Here is a 24,210-nt window from a genome sequence, read left to right as displayed (position 1 = left end):
TTGCTGCTGACCTCTCTCCCCATCCTACCTCTGGCCTGGAATGCCCTCCCTCCGTCATATCGGACAGATAATTGCTCTCCCCCACTTCAAAGCCTTATTGAAGGCACATCTCCAAGAAGCATTCCCTGACAAAAGTCCTCCTCTCTTCTCCCACTCCTTTCTGTGTTGCCCCGACTCGCTCCCTTTATTCAGACTCCCTCCAACCCCCACAGCACATATGTGTATATATATGTAACTTATTAATGTATATTAATGTCTGTCTCCCTTCTAGAGTGTAAGCTCGTTGTGGGCAGGGGATGTGTCTGCTTGTTCATTCAGTAGTATTTATTGAGGGCTTACTATGTGCAGAGCACCGTACTAAGCACTTGAAATGTACAATTTGGCAACAATAATCAGGTTATCCCATGTGGGGCTCAGTCTTAATCCCCATTTTACAGACGAGGTAACTGAGGCACAGAGAAGTTGTGACTTGCCCAAGGTCACACAGTTGAAATGTGGCAGAGTCAGGATTAGGACACATGACCTCTGACTCCCAAGCACAGGCTCTTTCTTCTAAGCCCCGTTTTTCTTATATAGTAGTCTCCCAGGTGCTTAGTATAGTGCTTTGCAAACAGTAATCGCTCAATATGAATGAATTAATGTGGCGGAGCTGAGATTAGAACCCAGGTTATCCTGACTTCTGGGCCCGTGCCTTATCCATTGCTGCTTCAAGGCCCTTGTGTTCATTTTCAAAGCTCTAATTCTATGACCGGGTTTTCTCTGCTTAATTTAGAAAGTATAGATGGGGAACAGTGAATTCAAGACTGCCTAAAGAATATGAATAAACTATCTCAGGCAGGTGTGTTCAACAAAGATTGATTTGGGGACATGTGTAGAGTAGTGGAAAGAGCATGGATCTGAGAATTAGAGGACCTGGATTCTACTCTCAGCTCTGCCAGTTGCCTGCTGTGTGACCTTGGTCAAGTAACTTCTCTGTCCAACAGTTTTTTTCAACTGCAAACTGGGAATTCAGTTCCTGCCATCCCTCCTACTTTGACTGTGAGCCCCCAGTAGGATGGAGCTGTGGATGTCCTAATTAACTTGGTTCTACCCAGTACTTAGACCAGTACTTGACATATGCACTTAAAAGTGCATACATACAAAGGATCTAATAGTCATTAGGCACTTAACAAATGCCATAGTTGTTTTTTATGCTATTTGTTATGCATTAAGTGCTTAGAACACCTATTATGATTATTCACTTGCCAAGTTCTATGGAAGTAAAAAAGGAAATATGTACTCACATAAAATATTGGCTTTAATAGATATAGAAACTGTTTGAATTTCCACAGTCCCCCAATGCATTGACTAGTTGTACTAATCTGATAGTAAGAACAAATCTGATTTGAGAGCTTAATAAGATCTTGCATCAAGAAATAATATCAATAATATAGGTAATGTTTTTGTACTTCAATTGCTGATGTCTGCTTCACAGGGATTAATTATTTTCATAATTCTAAGTAATATAGAAAATGTCAAAAAGAAAATTAGATTTTCACTTTCCCAACGTGGAAATTTAATTAAAACTAAGTTTGCAGCGAAGGGGTGGTGGTGGTCCTAAACTGGTCTGTTATGGTGGCAGCTCTATATATGCTGTCAGCAACCCAGCATCCTCAGTGGAATTTATGGAGTGCTTACTGTGTGCAGAGCACTCCACTAGGCGCTTGGGAGAGTACAATGCAACAGAGTTGCTAAACACGTTCCCTGCCCATAATGAGCTCACAATCTAGAGGACTTGTCTTGGGCCAAAGGAAGGTTCATTCATTCAGTAGTATTTATTGAGCACTTACTATGTGCAGAGCACTGTACTAAGTGCTTGGAATGTACAATTTGGCAACAAAGAGAGACAATCCCTGCCCAATAACAGGCTCACAGTCTACACGGGGGAGACAGCAAAACCGAACAAAACAAAAACAAGATAACATCATCGAGATAAATAGAATCAAGGAGATATATACCTCATTAACAAATGAATAGGGTAATAAATATATACAAATGAGCACTGCTGAGGAGAGGGGAAGGGGAGGGGGAGCAGAGGGAAAGGGGGGTTAAGTCTGGGAAGACCTCCTGGAGGAGGTAAGCCCTCAGGGCTTTGAAGAGGGGAAGAGAGTTGGGCGGATGTGAGGAGCAAGGACATTCCAGGACAGTGCTAGGATGTGGGCCAGGGTTCGATGGCAGGATAGGCACGAACGGGGGACCGTGAGGAGGTGAGTGGTAGAGGAGTGGAGTGTACGGGGTGGGCAGTAGAAAGAAGGGAGGTGAGCTAGTAGGGGGCAAGGGGATGGAGAGCTTTGAAGCCAAGAGTGAGGAGTTTTTGTTTCATGCGAGGGTTGATGGGCAACCACTGGAGGTTTTTAAGGAGGGGAGTGACACGCCCAGAGCGTTTCCGTAGGAAGATGATCCGGGCAGCGGAATGAAGAATAGACTGGAGTGGGGAGAGACCGGAGGAAGGGATATCAGAGAGGAAGCTGACACAATAATCCAGTCGGGATATTATGAGAGCTTGTACCAGCAGGATAGCCATTTGGATGGAGAGGGAAGGGGGCATCTTGGTGATATTGTGAAGAGGAGACCAGCAGGTGTTGGTGACGGATTGGATGTGTGGGGTGAATGAGAGAGCAGAGTCAAGGATGACACCAAGGTTGTGGGCCTGTGAGACGGGAAGGATGGTCGTGCCATCCACAGTGACAGGGAAGTCAGGGAGAGGACAGGGTTTGGGAGGGAAAATAAGGAGCTTAGTTTTAAACATGTTTAGTTTTAGGTAGTGGGCAGACATCCAGGTGGAGACGTCCTGGAGGCAAGAGGAGATACGAGCGTGGAGGGAGGAGAACAGGGGAGGACATGTCGATTTGGGTGTCATCTGTGTAGAGATGATAGTTGAAGCCGTGATAACCTGCTCTTTACCCAGAGTAAAGCAGTTCTATCTTTCAGAGTTAGGTCTTGAGTGTGTAACATGTTTGGTCTAACAGGGTACTAATAAGGAAATTCATGTCCAGTTGAGTCTTCACTTTGAGGAGATTGTAAACTCCACTAGATGGAATTAACCTATCATTCCAATGTGTAGTCTGACCTTAGTCTTGAGCTGGTTGGTGGACCCAAGCTGAGTTGGAATTTAACCCCTGCTTTGCTCATACTCCTCTCCCCCCCACCCCACCCTTACTTTTCAGGACCAAAGAAAAGATGGCTTTTTTTCGGGGGGTGGGAGGGAGAAATGTGGCAGCCTTAATGAGTTTTCCAATCTTAATGTTATAATGTTGTGTGATTTTTAACTTGAATTGAGCTGAAATTGCTAGCCATGGAAGTCTACAATTAACAGAAGCATGAAACTTCTGTAGTAGGAGAATTGAATAAATTTAATCTTCTAATTAATCTTCTCTACCAGGTACCACAATGTTATTTAGTTCTAAAAATACCTGTAGAGAACATTCAGGTCAGATCACTATAGAGCTAATTAATAATGATGGAATTTGTTAAGCACTTACTATGTGTCAAGTACTGTTCTAAGTGCTGGGGTAATACAAGTTAATTAGGTTGGACACAGTCCCTGTCCCACATAGGTCTCACCGTCTTAATCCCCATTTTATAGATGAAGTTCATTCATTCATTCAATAGTATTTATTGAGCGCTTACTATGTGCAGAGCACTGTACTAAGCGCTTGGGATGAACAAGTCGGCAACAGATAGAGACAGTCCCTGCCGTTTGACGGGCTTACAGTCTAATCGGGGGAGACGGACAGACAAGAACAATGGCACTAAACAGCGTCAAGGGGAAGAACATCTCGTAAAAACAATGGCAACTAAATAGAATCAAGGCGATGTACAATTCATTAACAAAATAAATAGGGTAACGAAAATATATACAGTTGAGCGGACGGGTACAGTGCTGTGGGGATGGGAAGGGAGAGGTGGAGGAGCAGAGGGAAAAGGGGAAAATGAGGCTTTAGCTGCGGAGAGGTAAAGGGGGAGTAGAGGGGGAAGAGGAGCTCAGTCTGGGAAGGCCTCTTGGAGGAGGTGATTTTTAAGTAAGGTTTTGAAGAGGGAAAGAGAATCAGTTTGGCGGAGGTGAGGAGGGAGGGCGTTCCAGGACCGCGGGAGGACGTGACCCAGGGGTCGACGGCGGGATAGGCGAGACCGAGGGACGGCGAGGAGGTGGGCGGCAGAGGAGCGGAGCGTGCGGGGTGGGCGGTAGAAAGAGAGAAGGGAGGAGAGGTAGGAAGGGGCAAGGTGATGGAGAGCCTTGAAGCCTAGAGTGAGGAGTTTTTGTTTGGAGCGGAGGTCGATAGGCAACCACTGGAGTTGTTTAAGAAGGGGAGTGACATGCCCAGATCGTTTCTGCAGGAAGATGAGCCGGGCAGCGGAGTGAAGAATAGACCGGAGCGGGGCGAGAGAGGAGGAAGGGAGGTCAGAGAGAAGGCTGACACAGTAGTCTAGCCGGGATATAACGAGAGCCCGTAATAGTAAGGTAGCCGTTTGGGTGGAGAGGAAAGGGCGGATCTTGGCGATATTGTAGAGCTGAAACCGGCAGGTCTTGGTAATGGATAGGATGTGTGGGGTGAACGAGAGGGACGAGTCAAGGATGACACCGAGATTGCGGGCCTGCGGGACGGGAAGGATGGTCGTGCCATCCACGGTGATGGAGAAGTCTGGGAGCGGACCGGGCTTGGGAGGGAAGATGAGGAGCTCAGTCTTGCTCATGTTGAGTTTTAGGTGGCGGGCAGACATCCAGGTGGAGACGTCCCGGAGGCAGGAGGAGATGCGAGCCTGAAGGGAGGGGGAGAGGACAGGGGCGGAGTGTAACTGAGGCACAGAGAAGTGACTTGCTCAAGGTCTTACAGAAGACAAGTGGAGGAGTCAGGATTAGACCCCAGTTTCTTCTGACTCCTATGTCTATGCTATATTCACTAGGCCATGCTACTTCCCTACAACTTGAAACTTAATTCTTCCAGCCTCTTCCACTGCTCTCAATTTGGTCATTGCCTATTTTGGACTATATATTTCTAATGAAACTGACCACCATTTGGAATGGAGTTAATTACAAATGACTCCTTAAGCCATATGATCTGTATTTGAAATTTCTCCCAAATTGTAATGGGCTTCAGTTTAAGCAGCTAAAGTTCCAAAATTGAAGCTTAATACTAAAATTGTGATAAAAGAAATTGGTAGCCAGAGACAATAGAAAGTGCTGCAAATATTTGCAAAAGATAGCTCTGAAATCTGGCATATTTAAGCTACCATCTTAGAAAATATTGTACTGCCTGTTTTTTCACTGAGTTAAGCCCCATAAATTTAAAAAATAAGTAATAATGATTTATACTTTTAAAGCATGCTTATAATTCAACTTGCTATGATGTTCTTTCAATAGTATTTATTGAGCACTTACTATGTGCAAAGCACTGTACTAAAGGCTTTGAATGTATAATTCGGTAACAGATAGAGACAATTCCTGCCCAATGACAGGCGCACAGTCTAATCAGGGGAGACAGACAGCAGAGCAAGACAGAATGAAACAAAAACAAGACATTATCACGATAAATAGAATCAAGGGGATGTACACCTCATTAACAAAATAAATAGGATAATAAATAATATATACAAATGAGCACAGAGCTGAGGGGAAGGGGAGTGGGGAAGGGAGGGGGAGCAGAGGGAAAGGGGGCTCAGCTGAGGGGAGTTAAAGTTCCCCCGGAGCAGAGGGTGGAGGGGGAGCAGAGGGAAAAGGTAGGAGCTCAGTCTGGGAAGGCCTCTTGGAGGAGGTGAGCTCTCAGTAGGGCTTTGAAGAGGGGAAGAGAGTTAGTTTGGAGGACGTGAGGAGGGAGGGCATTCCAGGACAGCGGTAGGACATGGGCCAGGGGTTGACAGCGGGATAAGCGTGAACGGGGGACAGTGAGGAGGAGAGCGGCAGAGGAGTGGAGTGTATGGGGTGGGCAATAGAAAGAGAGAAGGGAGGTGAGGTAGGAGGGGGCAAGGTGATAGAGCACTTTGAAGCTCATAGTGAGGAGCTTTTGTTTCATGTGGAGGTTGATAGGCAACCGCTGGAGGTTTTTAAGGAGAGGAGTGACACGCCCAGAGCGTTTCTGTAGGGAGATGATCCGGGCAGCGGAATGAAGAATAGACTGGAGTAGGGAGAGTCAGGAGGAAGGGAGATCAGAGAGAAGAGATCTGACACAATAATCCAGTGGGGATATTATGAGAGCTTGTACCAGCACGATAGCCATTTGGATGGAGAGGAAAGGGTGCATCTTGGCGATATTGTAAAGGTGAGACCAGCAGGCGTTGGTGACAGACTGGATGTGTGGGGTGAATGAGAGAGCTGAGTCATGGATGACACCAAGGTTGCGGGCCTGTGAGACAGGAAGGAGGGTCGTGCCGTCCACAGTGACAGGGAAATCAGGGAGAGGACAGGGTTTGGGAGGGAAGATGAGGAGCTCAGTTTTGGACATGTTGAGTTTTAGGTGGTGGTTAGACACCCAGGTGGAGACGTCCTGGAGGCTGGAGGAGATACGAGCCTGAAGGGAGGAGGAGAGAACAGGGGAGATGTCGATTTGGGTGTCATCTGCGTAGAGATGATAGATGAAGCCATGGGAGCGAATGAGTTCATCGAGGGAGTGAGTCTAGGTGGAGAACAGAAGAGGGCCAAGAACTGACCCTTGAGGAACCTCTAAAGTAAGTGGATGGGAGGGGGAGGAGGAGCCCGTGAAGGAGACCGAAAATGAAGGGCCAGAAAGATAAGAGGAGAACCTGGAGAAGAGGGAGTCTGTGAAGCCAAGGTGAGATAAGGTGTGGAGGAGAAGGGGGTGGTCAACAGTGTCCAGGGCAGCTGAGAGGTCGAGGAGGATTAGGATAGAGTAGGAGCCATTGGATTTGGCAAGAAGGAGGTCAGGGGTGACCTTTGAGAGGGCAGTGTTGGTGGAGTGGAGGGGATGGAAGCCAGATTGGAAGGGGTCCAGGAGAGATTTGGAGTTGAGGAATTCAAGGCAGTGCGTGTAGACGACTCGTTCTAGGAGTTTGGAAAGGAAGGGTAGGAGGGAGATAGGACGATCCCTGGAAGGGGAAGTGGGGTCGAAAGAGAGTTTTATTTAGGATGGGGAGACATGGCATGTTTGAAGGCAGAGGGGAAGAAGCCATTGGAGAGTGAGTGGTTAAAGATAGAAGTTAAGGAGGGGAGGAGGGAAGGGGCGATAGTTTTTATAAGGTGAGCGGGAATGGGGTCCGAAGCACAGGTGAAAGGGGTGGCACTTGTGAGGAGGTAGAAGATCTCCTCTGAGGATACTGCAGGGAAGGATGGGAAAGTAGGGGAGAGGGTTGGGAGTGTGGCGGGGGGAAGGAGAAGGGGAGGGGTGACTGGGAGGGGTGACTTTGGGGAGCTCAGACCCAATGGTGTTAATTTTTGTGATGAAGTAGGTGGCCAGATCGTTGGGTGTGAGGGATGGGGGAGGGGGAGGAACAGGGGGCCTGAGGAGAGAGTTAAAAGTCCGGAACAATTGGCAGGGTTGATGGGCATGGGTGCCATTGAGGGAAGAAAAGTTGTTTGCAAAAAGGGTTTCCTTTCTCTAGTCCCTTCTATTAAGCAGAGACAGAAAAATTGATGTTTCTGGGCTTTGCCAATCATTGAAAGGTGTTGGTCTTTTTTTTTTTAAAAAAAAATCTAAACATTACATCATTTCATAGCAATATGTCTTTGATTAAAAAAAATAAATTCCAGTACCCAAGTACATTTGTGGGTGCCGATTGTTCTACCTGCTGTTTTGAGTAAGAGAACTGATGGAAATTGCTCTGGTGCTTTAGAAATAATTTTAGGAATCTGCTGTGCTTCATAATGCTATTAATTAAAGGTTGAGTGATGATAATTAAATGCAACAAAACTGTTAGGTGTGTATTGCACATAGAAAATATGGTTAGCCGTTGATATTTTGACCACAAGTCCTTTGTTAGGAATGATGAAATTATATTTAGTAAGGCAAAGAGTAAAAAGTCACTTGGTTGACAAACTCAATCAATCGTTCTGCCACTTATAATTATAGTGTGATTTTTAGAGTGGTTAGACCACAAGATACTTTGTCTTGATCTCAAAAAGTATTTTACCCAAAGTTACTTTTCTTTATTTTTTTCCCCAGAGAAAAGAAACTCAGAAGTGTGATATTAGGACCCATTAAGAGCCTAAAGTTGTCATGGCATTGTTGGTATTTGGGAGTTTTTTTTAATGGCATTTAAGTACTTAGAGTATGTGTCAAGCACTGTTGAAAGCACCAGGGTAGTTACAAGTTTATCAGGTCAGACACAGTCCCTCCCACTATTAGCTGAGGCTAATACTGGATCCAGTTTCATGTACAATCATAAGCAGGAATTCCTCTCCAGTTTACCTAAGTTAAAGCAATAAGTGGATACACACACACACACACACACACCTGACATACCAGACACTCAATACTGTTCCTAGCATTTGTTGTGCTGGATAGTAGTTATGGTTTTTATGAAGCACTTGCTACATACTAAGTGCTGGAGTGTGTATATATAAGGCTATGAGATCAGACATAGTCTCTTTCCCAAATAAGGATCATAATCTATTTCATCCCCATTTTACAGGTGGAGAAAATGAAGCACCAAGAGTCTATGGCTAACCCAAGGTCCCACAGTAGACTAGTAGCAGAGCTGGGACTAAAACAGGTAGACTGACTGTCCCATGCTCTTTCCACAAGGCCATGCTGCCATAGTCATAATCCAAATATCAGGATATTTAATAATTGACAATGTGATCATGGAGTAAAATGAAATTGAACCTATATATACACACTGTGTGTGTATACACAATTTTTTCTTTCTCTCTCTTTCTCACATACACACACACACAACACACACACACATTCTACTTGGTGAATGTACCTTGAAAAATACAAATTTCCCCTATCTATAATTTGTTTGAATGTCTGTCTCCCCCTCCAGGCTTTAAGCTCCTTGAGGGTAGGGATCGTGTCTACCAACTCTCCCACTTAGTCCAGTGCTCTGTACACAGTACAGGCTCAGTAAATACTACTGATTGGAAAAACAGTGTGGTAATGAGCATTGTCTCAAAAGGGAGCTGATGCCAATCTAGAGCCTCATTGATAATGATAATGATAAACCTCTCATATCCCCATCTTACTTCCCTACTTCCTACCACTCAGAGCTTCCACATTACCTAAGCACTTGGATATTTTCAGTTCCTCACTTGTTTCACTTGCTTCCCTGTGCTTGTAATTCATATGAATGTCTGTCTACCCCTCTCAAACTGTCAGCTCCTTGAGGGCAGGTATCATGCCTATTAAATCTATTGTATTCTCCCCAGCATTTAATCAGTTGTCTGCACAGAATAAACACTTGCATACTATTGATTTTCATCTGGAGCTCTTTGGTTGCTTACATTAATGAAGGTCTTTGTGGAGATGCTGCTACTTACAGAGTGGGAGTAATTGAACGTATTCATTCATTCAATAGTATTTATTGAGCGCTTACTATGTGCAGAGCACTGTACTAAGCGCTTGGAATGAACAAGTCGGCAACAGATAGAGACAGTCCCTGCCGTTTGACGGGCTTACAGTCTAATCGGGGGAGACAGACAAGAACAAAGGCAATAAATAGTCAAGGGAAAGAACATCTCGTAAAAACAATGGCAACTAAATAGAATCAAGGCGATGTACATTTCATTAACAAAATAAATAGGGTAATAGGGTAACGTATTTCATTTACAAATAATGGTGGTATTTGCTGAGCATGTACTATGTACCAAGCACCATACTAAGCATTAGGGCAGCTGCAGTCTAATTGTCTCTGCCCCACCTGGGGCTCATAGCCTAGTGGGGAGGGAAATTAATTGAATCCCCATTTCACAGATGGTCACCCAACAAACAAGTGGCAGAGGGGGGATTAGAACCCAGGCTTCCTGATTCCCAGGTCCATGCTCTTTCCACTACTCAATGCCATGCTGCTTCTCTGTATTCATTCAATTTACACCCTTTCCCTTCAGTTCCTGTCAAGAAAATCCAGTGTCTTTATTTGACCTGGCCTGAGCAATCTTTCTATTTAGCTTTCATTATTAGATTACTGAGTAATGAGGTGAAAATGTGAGGTTTATCTTTAAGTGCCAGTCACTAGTATTTTCTGACTTCTATGCTGGCGATCTAAACTTTTCAGCTGCAGCATTTTTTCTAAAACTTTCAAAAGTGGATCTCGAACCGTGAATTACAACTTGCAGCTAAATACTAGTGATACTACCTAAATGATCAGTTGCAGGGTTTTAATGAAAAATCTAAGAGCTTGTTTTCAATAAGGCGCATTTCCTTCAAAATGCAATCATTCTGTATACCTTTTGAAGCAGATCCATGCAGCTTGAGTTGATATTTGAGTTGTTCCTTCCTGCTCTAAATAAATACTAAGGCTCTCATATGTCACTTTACATGAGATCTCTTGGAGAAAGCTCTGAAGCTTAACTAAAAAATATTTGACTCCTGAGTCCCTAGTTTTAATTCCTATTTGGTAAATGCCTTTTGTTCTGAACCCAAAGAAAAATGTGAATTTTTCTATAGAAACCAATTAGATCGAGGCCATGTACAATAGAGTAGAGATCTGAAATCTCCAAAACTTTACTGTTTCCTCCTGGCCCTTTCACGATTGGAGTTTGTCACTTAGATAGTTAAACCTCCCACTGGCTTTTTGCAGTGAAGGCATTTTTAGCACTTTTTTTGAAAAAAGGTGTTCTAGTCAATATTTCTTCTGATAGCTAATGAATCAGTCACATTTCTAAAGTGTTAACTGTGTGCAGAGGACTGTACTAAGCCCTTGGGAGAGTATAATATAACAGGGTTGGTAGATTTGCACAAAATTAATTTTCTTTGTCAGTAGTATTTAAGCAGCGAGTGTGAAAAGGCTATGGTGATGGCTTGAGCTACTCAAATAGATCACAGTCCATATCCCATATTGGGCTTAGAGTCTTTACCTCCATTTTACAGATGAGGTCACTGAGGCATAGAATAGCTAAGTGAATAACTCAAGGTCACATGGCAGATAAGTGGAGGAACTGGAATTAGAATCCAGGTCCTCTGACTCTCAAGCCCATGCTCTATCCACACTGTTTCTCTGAATTTTACTTTTGAACCAGGCCATTACCAGATGCGCCCTGGTCTAGCAACCCCAGCGTGGACTGGAGAAATACTCTGGCACATTCAACAAGCTATGTGATTCTCTCCTTAATGGGATATGTGTTAATGATTCTCAAAATGATGACTTAGGCCCCACTTGCCTCTCAGGTGTGGTAATGACTTTCACACTCAGAACTTGGGCTTCCACAGTACTGATGGAAGAGTGAAGTCAGATCCTGGCCCGTCTTTTATTTATGGTACTCATTAATCACTTACTATTTGCCAGGCACTGTACTAAAGCCTGGGGTAGATATAAGCTAATCAGATTGGACACAGTCCATGTCCCCCAGTGGGCTCACTGTCTCAATCTCCATTTTAAGGACGAGGTAAAGGCACAGATTAAGTGAAATGACTTACCCAAGGTAAATAAGGTAAGTGGCAGAGCTGAGATTAGAACCCAGATCCTTCTGATTCCCAGGTCCGTGCTCTATCCGTTTGGCTACAGTGCTCTCTGGATGAAGTCTGGGTTTGTGGAAGGCCTGGTTTCGGGGTGAGAGTTAAGCAGAGAAAAAAATGACTTGAGAAGCTTACTTACCATGGAAGATTATCCGTTTAAGACTTAGAATGTAACTAAGAACTCAAGCAGGGTTCTGCCTAAAAGCTGCTCTGCCCTGAGATCTTTTACCACTGAGAACTCTATTTACACTTCACTGTGCTTTCATACTCACTTTTATAGTCATTCTCCCAGGTATGTTTTCAATATATGAACAGCTCAACCTTTATTTTTTAAAAAAAAGTTTCTGTAGGAACACAAAAAAGATTTTTATATCTTCATGACAAAAGCACCTTTGTACTTCCTCTAGGACATTTCTAAAAGGTAATTTAGTGCAGAGAAGGTCAGATAATAGTACGGTGAAGAATAATAGACTAAGGGGATAGGATGCATGAGCTGGATAATGCAGTGTGAAAGGAGACAGACACTGTAAATTGCATGACCAAACATGAAGCAAAATTGCCTGTGAACTACAGTCATCACTTTGATGCAGCAAACCACACCAAACCCCTCAATATTGTTTTCCATTGGTAGAAGCTATCTGATGACACATTTCATACTGTAAAGAATCTCTTTTGTAAACAGATGTTCATTACTCAATATGCCTGAGAAGCATTTGGAAGCCTAATTGGGCCTCCCTAGTAACTGGGCTCATGGTTATACTCAGCTTCCTAGAAATGTTCAATGGCAGCATATGGAACCTGATGGTATTATGCAAAAATTCTGGATCTTGTTCAAGTTCTTTCATAACCAATTGAACCATTTTGAAGTTCATGCCTATTCTCTCAACAGTTTTTATAATTAAGTCCAGCATGTTAGTCAATTATATTGATTGAGCACTTACCGTGTGCAGAGCACCATACTAAGTGCTTAGGAGAGTACAATATAACGGACACATTCTCTGTCCACAGTGAGCTTGCAGTCTAGTGGTAGAAATTGGCTGATATATATACAGAGCTGAAAGTGAAAGATCACCTAATGAACAGCAATGTTTATGATAATAATTGTGGTAAATGCTTATTTGCCCAGCTGCAGACTAATTTCTGGGGTTGATAGAGGATTTGGGTATTTGATATGTGCCCCACCCCCAACCCTGTGGCACTTATATACATATAAATATATATTCCAAATTATTTATACTAATGTCTGTCTCTCCCTCAAGGCTGTAAGCTCATTGTGGGCAGGGATCTTGTCTACCAACTCTGAATTGTACTCTTCCAAGTGCTTAGTACAGTGCTCTGCACACTGTAAGCACTGAAATACCATTGTTGATGATGAAAATAATCCCTGTCCCATATGGGCCTTCAGTCTAAGAAGGAGGGGGAACAGGTATATAATCTCAATTTTAGAGATGAGGAAACTGAGGCAGAGAGAAGTGAATTAAGTTGCCTGAGGTCACAGCAAACAAGTGGCAGACCTGGGATTTTAATCAAGGTTTTCTGACTCCCAGGTCCATGCTCTTTACACTAGGCCATGCTGCTTCCACATAGGGTTGTTGCTATATAGTCTTCTTAGAGAAGCAGCATGGTCTAGTGGGAACAGCACGGGCTTGGGATTCAGAGGTCATGGGTTCTAATCCCAGCTCCACCACTTATCAGCTGTGTGACTTTGGGCAAGTCACTTAACTTCTCTGGGCCTCAGTTACCTCATCTGTAAAATGGGAATTGACTGTGAGCCCCATGTGGGACAACCTGATTACCTTGTATCAACCCCAGCGCTTAGAATAGTGCTTTGCACATAGTAAGCATTTAACAAATACCACAGTTATTATTATTTTGAATTCAAAGACACTAATGGTGAAATTGCAGTGTGTGTGTGTGTGTGTGGGTGTGTGTGTGAGAGAGAGAGAAAAGACCAAATCAGGGCCATAGCGTCACTCATATTGTGCCCACAAAAAGATGCTTGTGGTGTTGTGTTTGTAGCACCTGGTGCTGTTTACTCTTTTGCCTACTTGTGTTTTGTCCCTTAGGTTGTGCTCAAAAAGAGCCACTCCTTTCTAAATACAACAAAGCCACACTAGTCTATCATCAGCAATAGACTTGTAGTTTTCAACAGGGATGCAATGTGGTCTGATGCTTTGTTTTACTATCTCGTGTTGGTTCCTCTGATCTCCTGGCTTTCAGTTGCCCAATTTCAGCTCGTTTCCATTCAGCAGTTGTCCGAGTTTAGTGTTGACTTTCCTTGTCCTCATCTGTCCCACCCAGCAAAACATGTTAAGGTGACCATAGATTCAATGATAGGAGACTGAAAACATTTTGGAACTCCATTCTTCCTGATGTTTTCTTGCCATTTGATATCGAAGGTCCATATTTGCTAATAGAACTGCTCAAGGAGCTGGAGGTAGTGTTTGTGTAGGGTCTGGATCTCCTAACCATAGAGATGATTGTTTATGATATTTAAGTACTTATGTGCCAGACACTGTACTGAGTGCTGGGGTAGATAGAAACTAGTCAGGTTGGACATCGTCCCTGTCCAACATGGGACTCACAGCTTTAACCTCTATTTTACAGATGAGGTAACTGAGGCCCAAAGAAGTTGAGTAACTTGCCCAAGCTCACAGAGCAGAAAAGTAGTGGAGCTGGGATTAGGATTTATGTCCTCTGACTCCCAGGCCCATGCTCTTTCCACTAGTCCATGCTGCTTCTCCAACTGAACAATAGTCAATAGGGCTGGACCTTCACTGTGGTCTGGAACCACTCTACCTTCTTTGACGATCTCTCAAAGGATGCACTGGCCTTCTTGATTCATCTTTTTTCCCTAAATTGTGTGTGTGTGTGTGTGTATGTATGTGTATATATATGTATATGCTAGCTGAGGTCAGGTGGAAGCCCATGTGATCCTTGCCTTCTGCCCATCCTCAGCTCCGGAGATGGAGCTTTGGATATGTTGTTGGTTGCTGGGAACTCAAAGCAGGCCAGTATCTTGACAAGAGTAATGACTGTGGTAATAATTAAGCACATGCTAAGCAATCAATCAGTCTTGTTTATTGAGCACTTAGTTCAGTGTTCTGCACACAGTAAGTCTTTGGGAGAGTATACTACAACAGAGTTGGTCAACAGGTTCCCCGCCCACAATGACCTTGTAGTCTAGAGGGCTCTGCTAAACACTGGGGTAGAAACTAGATAATCAGGTCAGAGTAGACACAGTCCTTGGCCTACGTGGGGCTCACAGGGGAGATGGAACAGATGAGGAATCAGGTACAAGAAGTGAAATGTGTTGTCCAAGACTACAAAGCAGGCAGGTGGTAAAGCTGGCAGTAGACTAAGACCTCAGTAAGAATGAAATGGATCAATCAGTGGTATTTATTGAGCACTGACCATATCCCGAGCATGATACTGAAAGCTTGAGAGGGTTTTCTTGAGAGAGAAGTGCTGGGATAGATATTGTGTGCCAGACACTGTATTTAGCTTGTAAGTGCTTAACCAATATCATTAAAAAAAAGTCTTATGTTAATGAATTATCTTTTGATCATGGTTATGAGGCCCTAACTTTTATCCTACAAAGAGCCTTGCCAACTTAACTTGAGGTACCATATTTGAGACAGGATTGTCCTATTTTGTTGTGCCTCAGTTGTGCTGAGGTACTTGTTTGAAGGTGTTGTGGACTGTGATACTGAGGGCAACCCCAAGATGGCGACGGTGAGGCTGACCCTGAGTCCATGTTATGTGAACTGCAAGATGGCTCCTTCGTGTCATGTGACCCATTCTAACTTTGCAGGCTCGTGGGTCGGTTGGGCGTGGCGGGAACCCGCCGCTGTCACGTGACCACAGATGTGCTTACTGATTGGCTACTGCCCCAATGTGGGTCTAGCCCCGATGGGGCACCCTGCGTGAGCGTTAAGTTACCAGTAAAGCTGGCAGGGCAGGCTGGGGTCGGCCGTTGCAGTCAGTTGTACACCACCGGCGTCATCAGCCTGTTCAACGCTTTCCAAAAGCTGCTCTGGTCTTCGACTCTTTCTTTCAGAGTTTTTGGTTTCTTCATATACGAAACAAACCCCCCCTATTTTTGTTGATAACAGAGTTAAACGTAATTTGTACTTTTCTTTTTTTCAGTTAGAGCAAAGAAAACACAAAATTGAAGAATATCCGTCATGAAGGAAGAACTCTGACATACATAGGTAAGGTGAAACAGTTATTTTCATTCAATTCAGTTTTGTGCAACTAGCCGGCCAAAGGCTGTCTTGAAAAATAACTGTTAGGTTGAAAGTATTCCTAATGAATGTTGAGCTCTAAGTAGAGATTTTGAGGATTTTGTTTTTTGACTGCATTTTTGTGAGTCAGTATCGCCACCTTGATCTAGGACTGGATGAATGCCAATGTCAGTCCTTCTACAGCACCTAAGCATTTAAGTACTCCCAACCCCTGTAGAACCTCCATATCTATCTTTAAATTCTATTGCTTCATCTGGTCTCTCATTTACTTGAATGCCTGCTCTTCTCTCAGGCCTCCTCAAATTGTAAATTCTTTGAGGATCATTCTACTGTAATCTCCCAGGAGGTTAGTACAGTTCTCTGCACAGAATAGGCAATCGGTAAATACTGTTCGTTAGTTGAGGAGAGAGGTAAATATTTTGACGTGGTATTCATATGGCAGGAGTGTTTATAGAGGTTTTTCAGAATGTGGTTAACTGTCTTATGTATTTCTAAGCCTCTTTTTAATCTAAGGTTTCTAAAAACATATTGTGGGAAATGTACTAGACAGTACAAGTACTGCATCCAGTAACTCCTGGGTAATTATCTCAAGGATGTTCAGTGATACTTGTAGTCTATTGGGGTGAGAGGATCATTCAGTTGTTTATTAAATAATTGTCATGTATGGAGTACTTAATATGAAGCTGAGAAAATTACAGCAGTAATAGTATTTGAGTGCCTACTGAATGCAGTATAATATACTATGTGTACTGCCACAAGGACTAACCAAGAAATTAGTGAAAACAGAGTTCCTACTGTCAAGGAGTTTAGCACCTAAAGTAGGAGAGAGAACACTATTAGCTGGAATGTCAATGTTTTTCAAATTTATATTTTCAGTTTCCCTGTGTAACCTAATATAACTCGATACAAGGTAGAAAAGCAGCATGGCCTAATGGATAGAGCATGGGCCTGGGAATCAGCAGGACTTGGGTTGTAATCCCAGCTCTGCCACTTGTCTGCAGTGTGACCTTAGGCAAGCCACTTCTATGTGCCTCAGTTACAGTGTCCAACCTAATTAGCTGCTACCTACTCCAGTGCTTAGTACAGTGCCTGACACAGAGTAAGTGCTTAACAAATACCATTAAAAACAAACCCCCCACAAAAATGCAAGTATCAACAGAACATTTTTCCCCAGGCAGAAGGTCTAAACAAATGTGCCTCAGTCAGAATATAATCATGGTCCGGAAGGCAAGGGACCACAGTGCCTTCATCAGCAGGCCTTAGTTAGGCTGGTACTTTTTAATTCTGGGATCAGGCCTGACTGGTAGAATGTGGTCATCAAAGGACAAAGAGTTGGGGAAGTTGAAGTGCAGTTTAAGAGGCTCAGACCCTGGGACTTGTTTCTCTGTTGAAGGTTTGTCTGTCATTTAATTGGAAGGTTTGCTGCACACTAATTCCTGACCTGCTCCACATGGTATCCAGTCAGAGGTGTGTTTATAGGAAGGACATTCCCTTATTCTGCCACCTTGTTCAAACCAAAACACATGGAGAAAACGCATGTTCCCGACCAATGGTATATCCCTAATTCTGTGTATTTTTGTAGGTATCGTAGGCCTGTGTGCTTCCTCCAGGGAAATTTAAAAAAAAAAAAGTAAAATCATTTTAATTCTTTTAAAGCAATATAATTGGAAGGAAAAAGCAAGTGAGGACAAAAACCCAAGTGTCAGCAAAGCCTTGAAACTTGAAAATGGTAAGTTGCAAAGTTTGTCTAAATCTCTCCTTTTATCCACTTCGTTCTTTACCTTGCTCCCATCTATTTAGTCTGGACTTCTTTATAATGGAAGTGAAGAAATCTGAGGAACTAATGTCTCTCAAAACTCATTTCAGGAAGCAAAAGAAAATACTAATGAGACAGAGCTGGACAGAAATAGCCAAACAGTGGAAAGAAATGGTGCTTCTTTAAAAGCCACTACTGTATTGACCAACTTGTCTGTAGCTACTGGCTCACAAACTCCTGGGGATTCCAGTCAGATTGTTCAAATGTCCCCGACTGAGGAGAACAACTCCAAAATTCAACGTATGTCCTTTAGCCAGGCTTTTCTGATGAAAAGAAATCAAAAAGAGGAACAGCTGATTGCAGAAAAGCTGCCCCAAAACACAGTGCTTGGCTACTGTTGCAGCAAGGTTGTTCAATCTAAAATAAATTCCTTTCGAAGGCCACTGCCTGGCAAGGATGAGCGTTCTCTGACCAGAGCGATGCCTTCAGCCATGGTTTCTAAACTAGTGGTGAGACCTCCCTCCACCAGCGGTGGTGCCATCAAAGATGGGAGAATCTCAGATGAGGCCATTTCCAGTAAATTTGGGAGCCCCGCCCCCTCCCAGATCAAATCTCTTATGAAACCTCCTCTTAGAAGCCACTATGATGCGATACCAAAACAAACTGTCTGTAGGGCCTCCGGCCAGGTCACTGACTCCAAAGAGTCTCGTAAAAAAAGGCTCCTACTGTCAAATTCAGTTCCATCTACTGTCAAGAAAGGGCTGCCCCCATCCCAGGCGAAGCCCACTCTATCTAATGTCAAGAAGCAGCTGCCACTGGGAAAGCCAGCTCTGGTGAATGCCAAGGCCGACGCCTTGGATGAACTGGAAAATATGGAAGCAATGTCTCAGACTGTGACGTCTAGAGCTCCAGCCAAGCCTGATCCTTCAACATTGCGGGTGAAATCGATGGGCAGCCTAAGGTCTACTCTCCTGAAAGATTCAGTAGAAGACAGAAGGTAAAAATGACAGGATTTTTTTTTCCAAAAAAAAAAAAAGACTTCAATTATGCCATATTCAGTTTGAATAGAGAACCACATATTGCTATAGGATCAATCTGAAAACTGTCTTTGGGGAATGAGCATTTTATGATTAGTGTGCAATGTAGAGTTGTAGTTGAATTAAAAAGTGATCTTTATGGGAAGATAGACCTAAAACCTAAAGTACTATTGTGCAGCATAAACTGAAATTCTCTAATAATAATTACAGTATTTAAGTGCAACTATGTGTCCACTAGACCATGCTGCTTCTCCAGGTAATATTAGGGTAGACTTCATAGCTTTTTTTCCATTTGGGAATTCCTGGGGTCTCTTGAAATAGGTTTAAATTTTGAAACTAGTCTAAGGACCCCTGACAGGGCAGACCACAGAGGTCTGGAGAGAAGAAACAGGAGTGCCAGGGAGAAAGTGGGTGGGAAGTCATGGGAAACCAAAGGTCATCAAGGCCTCTTTTCCTGGACCAGTTTTCTCTTCGTCCTTCTGCTGTTCCTCTGGGTCAGTGGCATGATGAGTGTTAATGTGACCACAAACTTTGAGGGATGTGTAGTAGTGTTCAGTAACCCATTAAAGATGTTAGATGTTTGACAGTAATATTGTGGCATTTATTAAGCATATACTTTGTGCTAAGGGCTGGGGTTGATTTGGGCTCATGATAGTTGATAATCTTGAAATGTACAGCTTGGATGAGCTAGTTTTCTAAGGGTCTAGTGGCCTGCCCTCTGAGGGGGAATGAACCCTTGGAAATCAGGTCATTCAAGACCTGGCCAAAAGATTAAGGAAAACCAAATTGAGTCCTGGATACACTGAGGTAATAACTCTTCTAATAGCAGAGCTCGCTTGGCTGAATGGAAAGCTTCCAAGGGGCGAGTGTTAAAAAGGCCTCCTATTTCTATGCCACTGGCTCAATCTAAGATGAAAGAACAGCAAATGAAGTCATTCAGGACCACCACTGTGGAAGAAGAGGAGCAAAAACTATTTACTGAAAAAGTTAATTCTTTTGCTGAATGCCTGAAGTTGATTAATAAGGTAAGATTTTTTTTCCCAGTATTTGCTTTGTATTTAACCTATGAAGCAACTGGGAGATCATCTTTTTGTTTTGAAGATTTTCAGGGGTTCTAACTTTTTGTTTTGTGGTAGCTCTATCTCTTCTTCCCTCACAGGATTTTAACAGTTTGGAGTTCAGTCAATCAATGGTATTTGAACATTTACTGTGTGCAGAGCACTTGGGAAAGTACAGTACAGTGGTTGGTAGACACACTCCCTGCCCACGAGGAGCATACAGTTCAGAGGGCGAGAATTTAGAGTTAACACAGTTTAAAAGTACTGGGGATGTTTCATAAATTTCCTTCTCTAGAATACCTTCCTTAGTTTACCGTCTTTAAAACTGTTTTAAAATGTAGCTTATTTTGTCTCTACTAACCCGCATGGTTGGAATTCTTAGGATTCATGAAATTTTGTAAATTACAAACCACAGGCTGAAAAAACCCTGTCCCACCTAACAATTATGATACTTAAGTGTTTACTTCTGTGCCAAGTACTGTCCTGAACTCTGGGGTAAATATAAATTAAGCCCATATCATTCGCCTCTACCACCCCCTCCAGATACTTGTAGCTGTCATCTACCACCCTCCTGGTCCCACCTCCGACTTGTTCAACCACCTAGACCCCTTTCTCACCTTCCTTCTCTCCTTCTCTCTGCCCACTCTGATCCTCGGAGACTTCAACATCCACATGGATGTACCCGGTGACTCCTCTGCCACCCGCCTGCTGTCCCTCCTCAACTCTGCCAACCTCCTCCTCCACCATACCTCGCCCACTCACCGACTCGGTCACACCCTCGATCTCGTCATCTCCTACCGTTGCACTATCTCCTCCCTCACCAACTCTGAAATCCCTCTCTCAGACTATAACCTTCTCACCTGCCGCATCTCTCACACTCCCTCCCCCTGCAAATCTTTGCTACTCCCCCACAGAGACCTCTGCTCTCTTGATCCCATCCATCTTTCCAAAAGCATCTCTCCCCACCTTGCCCCCCATCCTCTCTTCCCACTCTCGATGATCAGGTCACCGCTCTCAACTCCACCCTCTCTACTCATCTCAACTCTCTCGCCCCCCTTTCCCTCCGCCATTCTCGCTCCACTAACCCACAGCCCTGGGTCACTGCCTCTGTCCGCCTCCTACGCTCCTATGCTCGAGCTGCCGAGCGCTGCTGGCGAAGGTCCAAGCACCAAGCCGACCTTATCCATTTCAAGTTTATCCTTTCCTGCCTTAACTCTGCCCTCTCCTCCGCCAGGCAAAACTTCTTCTCCTCTCTCATCGACACCCATGCCCGTCACCCCCACCAATTGTTCTGGACCTTTAACTCTCTCCTTAGGCCCCCTGTTCCTCCCCCTCCCCCATCCCTCACCCCCAATGATCTGGCCACCTACTTCATCACAAAAATTAACACAATCAGGTCTGAGCTCCCCAAAGTCACCCCTCCCCCTCCTATCTCCCCCCGCCCCAACCCTCTCCCCTACTTTTCCATCCTTCCCTCCAGTATCCTCAGAGGAGATATCCTCCCTCCTCGCAAGTGCCACCCCCTCCACCTGTGTCTCAGACCCCATTCCCGCTCACCTTATAAAAACCATCGCCCCTGCCCTCCTCCCCTCCTTAACTTCTATCTGTAACCAGTCACTCTCCAGTGGCTTCTTCCCCTCTGCCTTCAAACATGCCCCTGTCTCCCCCATCCTAAAAAAAACCCTCTCTTGACCCCACTTCCCCTTCCAGTTATCGCCCTATCTCCCTACTACCCTTCCTTTCCAAGATCCTAGAACGAGTCGTCGACACTCGTTGCTTAGAATTCCTTAACTCCCATTCTCTCCTGGACCCCCTCCAATCTGGCTTCCATCCCCTCCACTCTACCGAGACTGCTGTCTCTAAGGTCACCTCCTTCTTGCCAAATCCAATGACTCCTACTCTATTCTAATCCTCGTTGACCTCTCAGCTGCCTTTGACACTGTCGACCATCCCCTTCTCCTCCACACCTTATCTCACCTTGGCTTCACGGACTCCGTCCTCTCCTGGTTCTCCTATCTCTCTGTCCGGTCATTCAGTCTCCTTCGCAGGCTCCTCCCCCCCCCCCCCATCCTCTAACTGTTGGAGTTCCTCAAGGGTCAGTTCTTGGCCCTCTTCTGTTCTCCATATACACTCACTCCCTCAGTGAACTCATCCACTCTCACGGCTGCAACTGTCATCTCTATGCAGATGACACTCAAATCTGCATCTCTGCCCCTGTCCTCTCCCCGTCCCTGCAGGCTCGTATCTCGTCCTACCTCCAGGACGTCTCTACCTGGATGTCTGCCCTCACCCTAAAACTCAACATGTCCAAAACTGAGCTCCTTATCTTCCCTCCCAAGTCCTGTCCTCTTCCTGACTTTCCTATCACTGTGGATGGTACCACCATCCTTCCTTCCTCTCAAGCCCGCAGCCCCGGTGTCATCTTTGACTCAGCTCTCTCGTTCACCCCACACATCCAATCCATCACCTAAACCTGCCGGTCTCACCTTTATATCGCCAAGATCCGCCCTTTCCTCTCCACCCAAAAGGTTATCTTACTGCTACAGGCTCTCGTAATATCCTGGCTAGATTACTGTATCAGCCTGCTCTCTGATCTCCCTTCCTCCTCTCTCTCCCTGCTCCAGTCTATTCTTCACTCCACTGCCCGGATCATCTTCCTGCAGAAATGCTCTGGGCATGTCACTCCCCTTCTTAAAAACCTCCAGTGGTTGCCGATCAACCTCCGCACAAAACAAAAATTTCTCACTCTAGGCTTCAAGGCTCTCCATCACCTTGCCCCCTCTTACCTCTCCTCCCTTATCTCTTTCCACTGCCCACCCCGCACGCTCCGCTCCTCTGCTGCCCACCTCATCTTCCCCCTTTCTCGCCTATCCCGCTGTCGACCCCTGGGCCACGCCCTCCCGCAGTCCTGGAATGCCCTCCCTCCTCACCTTCGCCAAACTAATTCTCTTCCCCTCTTCAAAACCCTACTTAAAGCTCACCTCCTCCTAGAGGCCTTCCCAGACTGAGCTCCCCTTTTCCCTCTGCTCCCTCTACCCCCCTTCACTTCTCCGCAGCTAAACCCTCTTCTCCCCCCTTCCCTCTGCTCCTCCCCTTCTCCCATCCCATCCCCTCAGCACTGTACTCGTCCGTTCAACTGTGTATACCTTTATTACCCTATTTATTTTGTTAATGAGATGTACATCACCTTGATTCTATTTAATTGCTATTGTTTTAATGAGATGTTCTTCCCCTTGATTCTATTTATTGCCATTTTTCTTGTCTGTCTCCCCCGATTAGACTGTAAGCCCATCAGAGGGCAGGGACTGTCTCTATCTGTTGCCGATTTGTACATTCCAAGCGCTTAGTACAGTGCTCTGTACATAGTAAGCGCTCAATAAATACTATTGAATGAATGAATAAGTTAATCAGGTTGGATACAGTCCACGTCCCACATAGCTTGGCTTCAGAGCTGTCCATCACCTGGCCCCCTCCTACCTTACTTCCCTTCTCCCCTTCTACAGCCCACCCCAATCACTCCACTCCTCTGCCGCTAACCTCCTCACGATGCCTCGTTCTCACCTGTCCCGCTATCGACCGCTGGCTCACATCGTACCACTGACCTGGAATGCCCTCCCTCCTCACATCTGCCAAACTAACTCTCTTCCCCTCTTCAAAGCCCTACTGACCTCACCTCCTCCAAGAAACCTTCCCAAACTGAGCCCTCACTTTACCTCTGCTCCTCTCCTCCCCACAGCACTTGTGCAAATTTGTTTAGACTCTTGCCGAATTGTACATTCCAAGCACTTAGTACGATGCCCTGCACACAGTAAGCGCTCAGTAAATACTATTGAATTTGTATATATTACTGTATTTTTTAATATGTATATATGATTCTATTTATCTTAATGGTATTGACGCCTGACTACTTGTCAGGCTCGCATCTCCTCCTGCCTCCGGGACGTCTCCACCTGGATGTCGGCCTGCCACCTAAAACTCAACATGAGCAAGACTGAGCTCCTCATCTTCCCTCCCAAACCCGGTCCGCTCCCAGACTTCTCTATCACCGTGGATGGCACGACCATCCTTCCCGTCCCGCAGGCCCGCAATCTCGGTGTCATCCTTGACTCGTCCCTCTCGTTCACCCCACACATCCTATCCGTTACCAAGACCTGCCGGTTTCACCTCTACAATATCGCCAGATCCGCCCTTTCCTCTCCACCCAAACGGCTACCTTACTATTACGGGCTCTCGTTATATCCCGGCTAGACTACTGTGTCAGCCTTCTCTCTGACCTCCCTTCCTCCTCTCTCGCCCCGCTCCGGTCTATTCTTCACTCCGCTGCCCGGCTCATCTTCCTGCAGAAACGATCTGGGCATGTCACTCCCCTTCTTAAACAACTCCAGTGGTTGCCTATCGACCTCCGCTCCAAACAAAAACTCCTCACTCTAGGCTTCAAGGCTCTCCATCACCTTGCCCCTTCCTACCTCTCCTCCCTTCTCTCTTTCTACCGCCCACCCCGCACGC

The 24,210-nt window shown here is 44.9% G+C and overlaps 1 protein-coding gene across 6 annotated transcripts in view; it reads left to right on the top strand.

Annotated features, from left to right (window-relative positions):
- Positions 1-24,210, top strand: part of LOC100078732 (cytoskeleton-associated protein 2-like) — a 47,319-nt gene that overhangs the window by 13,336 nt on the left and 9,773 nt on the right. The window contains exons 1-5 of one of the 6 annotated variants that reach the window (XM_007655450.3): positions 15,548-15,645; positions 15,756-15,820; positions 17,510-17,582; positions 17,720-18,606; positions 19,473-19,671. In XM_007655450.3, the coding sequence (XP_007653640.1) occupies positions 17,580-17,582; positions 17,720-18,606; positions 19,473-19,671 (1,089 nt within the window). In that variant the 5' untranslated portion in view covers positions 15,548-15,645; positions 15,756-15,820; positions 17,510-17,579. The other 5 variants (XM_029049719.2, XM_029049720.2, XM_029049721.2 and 2 more) reach the window with 5 other exon arrangements.

The sequence above is a fragment of the Ornithorhynchus anatinus genome, chromosome X1 (assembly GCF_004115215.2).
Source record: "Ornithorhynchus anatinus isolate Pmale09 chromosome X1, mOrnAna1.pri.v4, whole genome shotgun sequence".
In the NCBI taxonomy this organism is placed as follows: Eukaryota; Metazoa; Chordata; class Mammalia; order Monotremata; family Ornithorhynchidae; genus Ornithorhynchus; species Ornithorhynchus anatinus.
The sequence above is the reverse complement of the archived record's forward strand: the minus strand, read 5'-3'. Positions and strand labels throughout refer to the sequence as shown.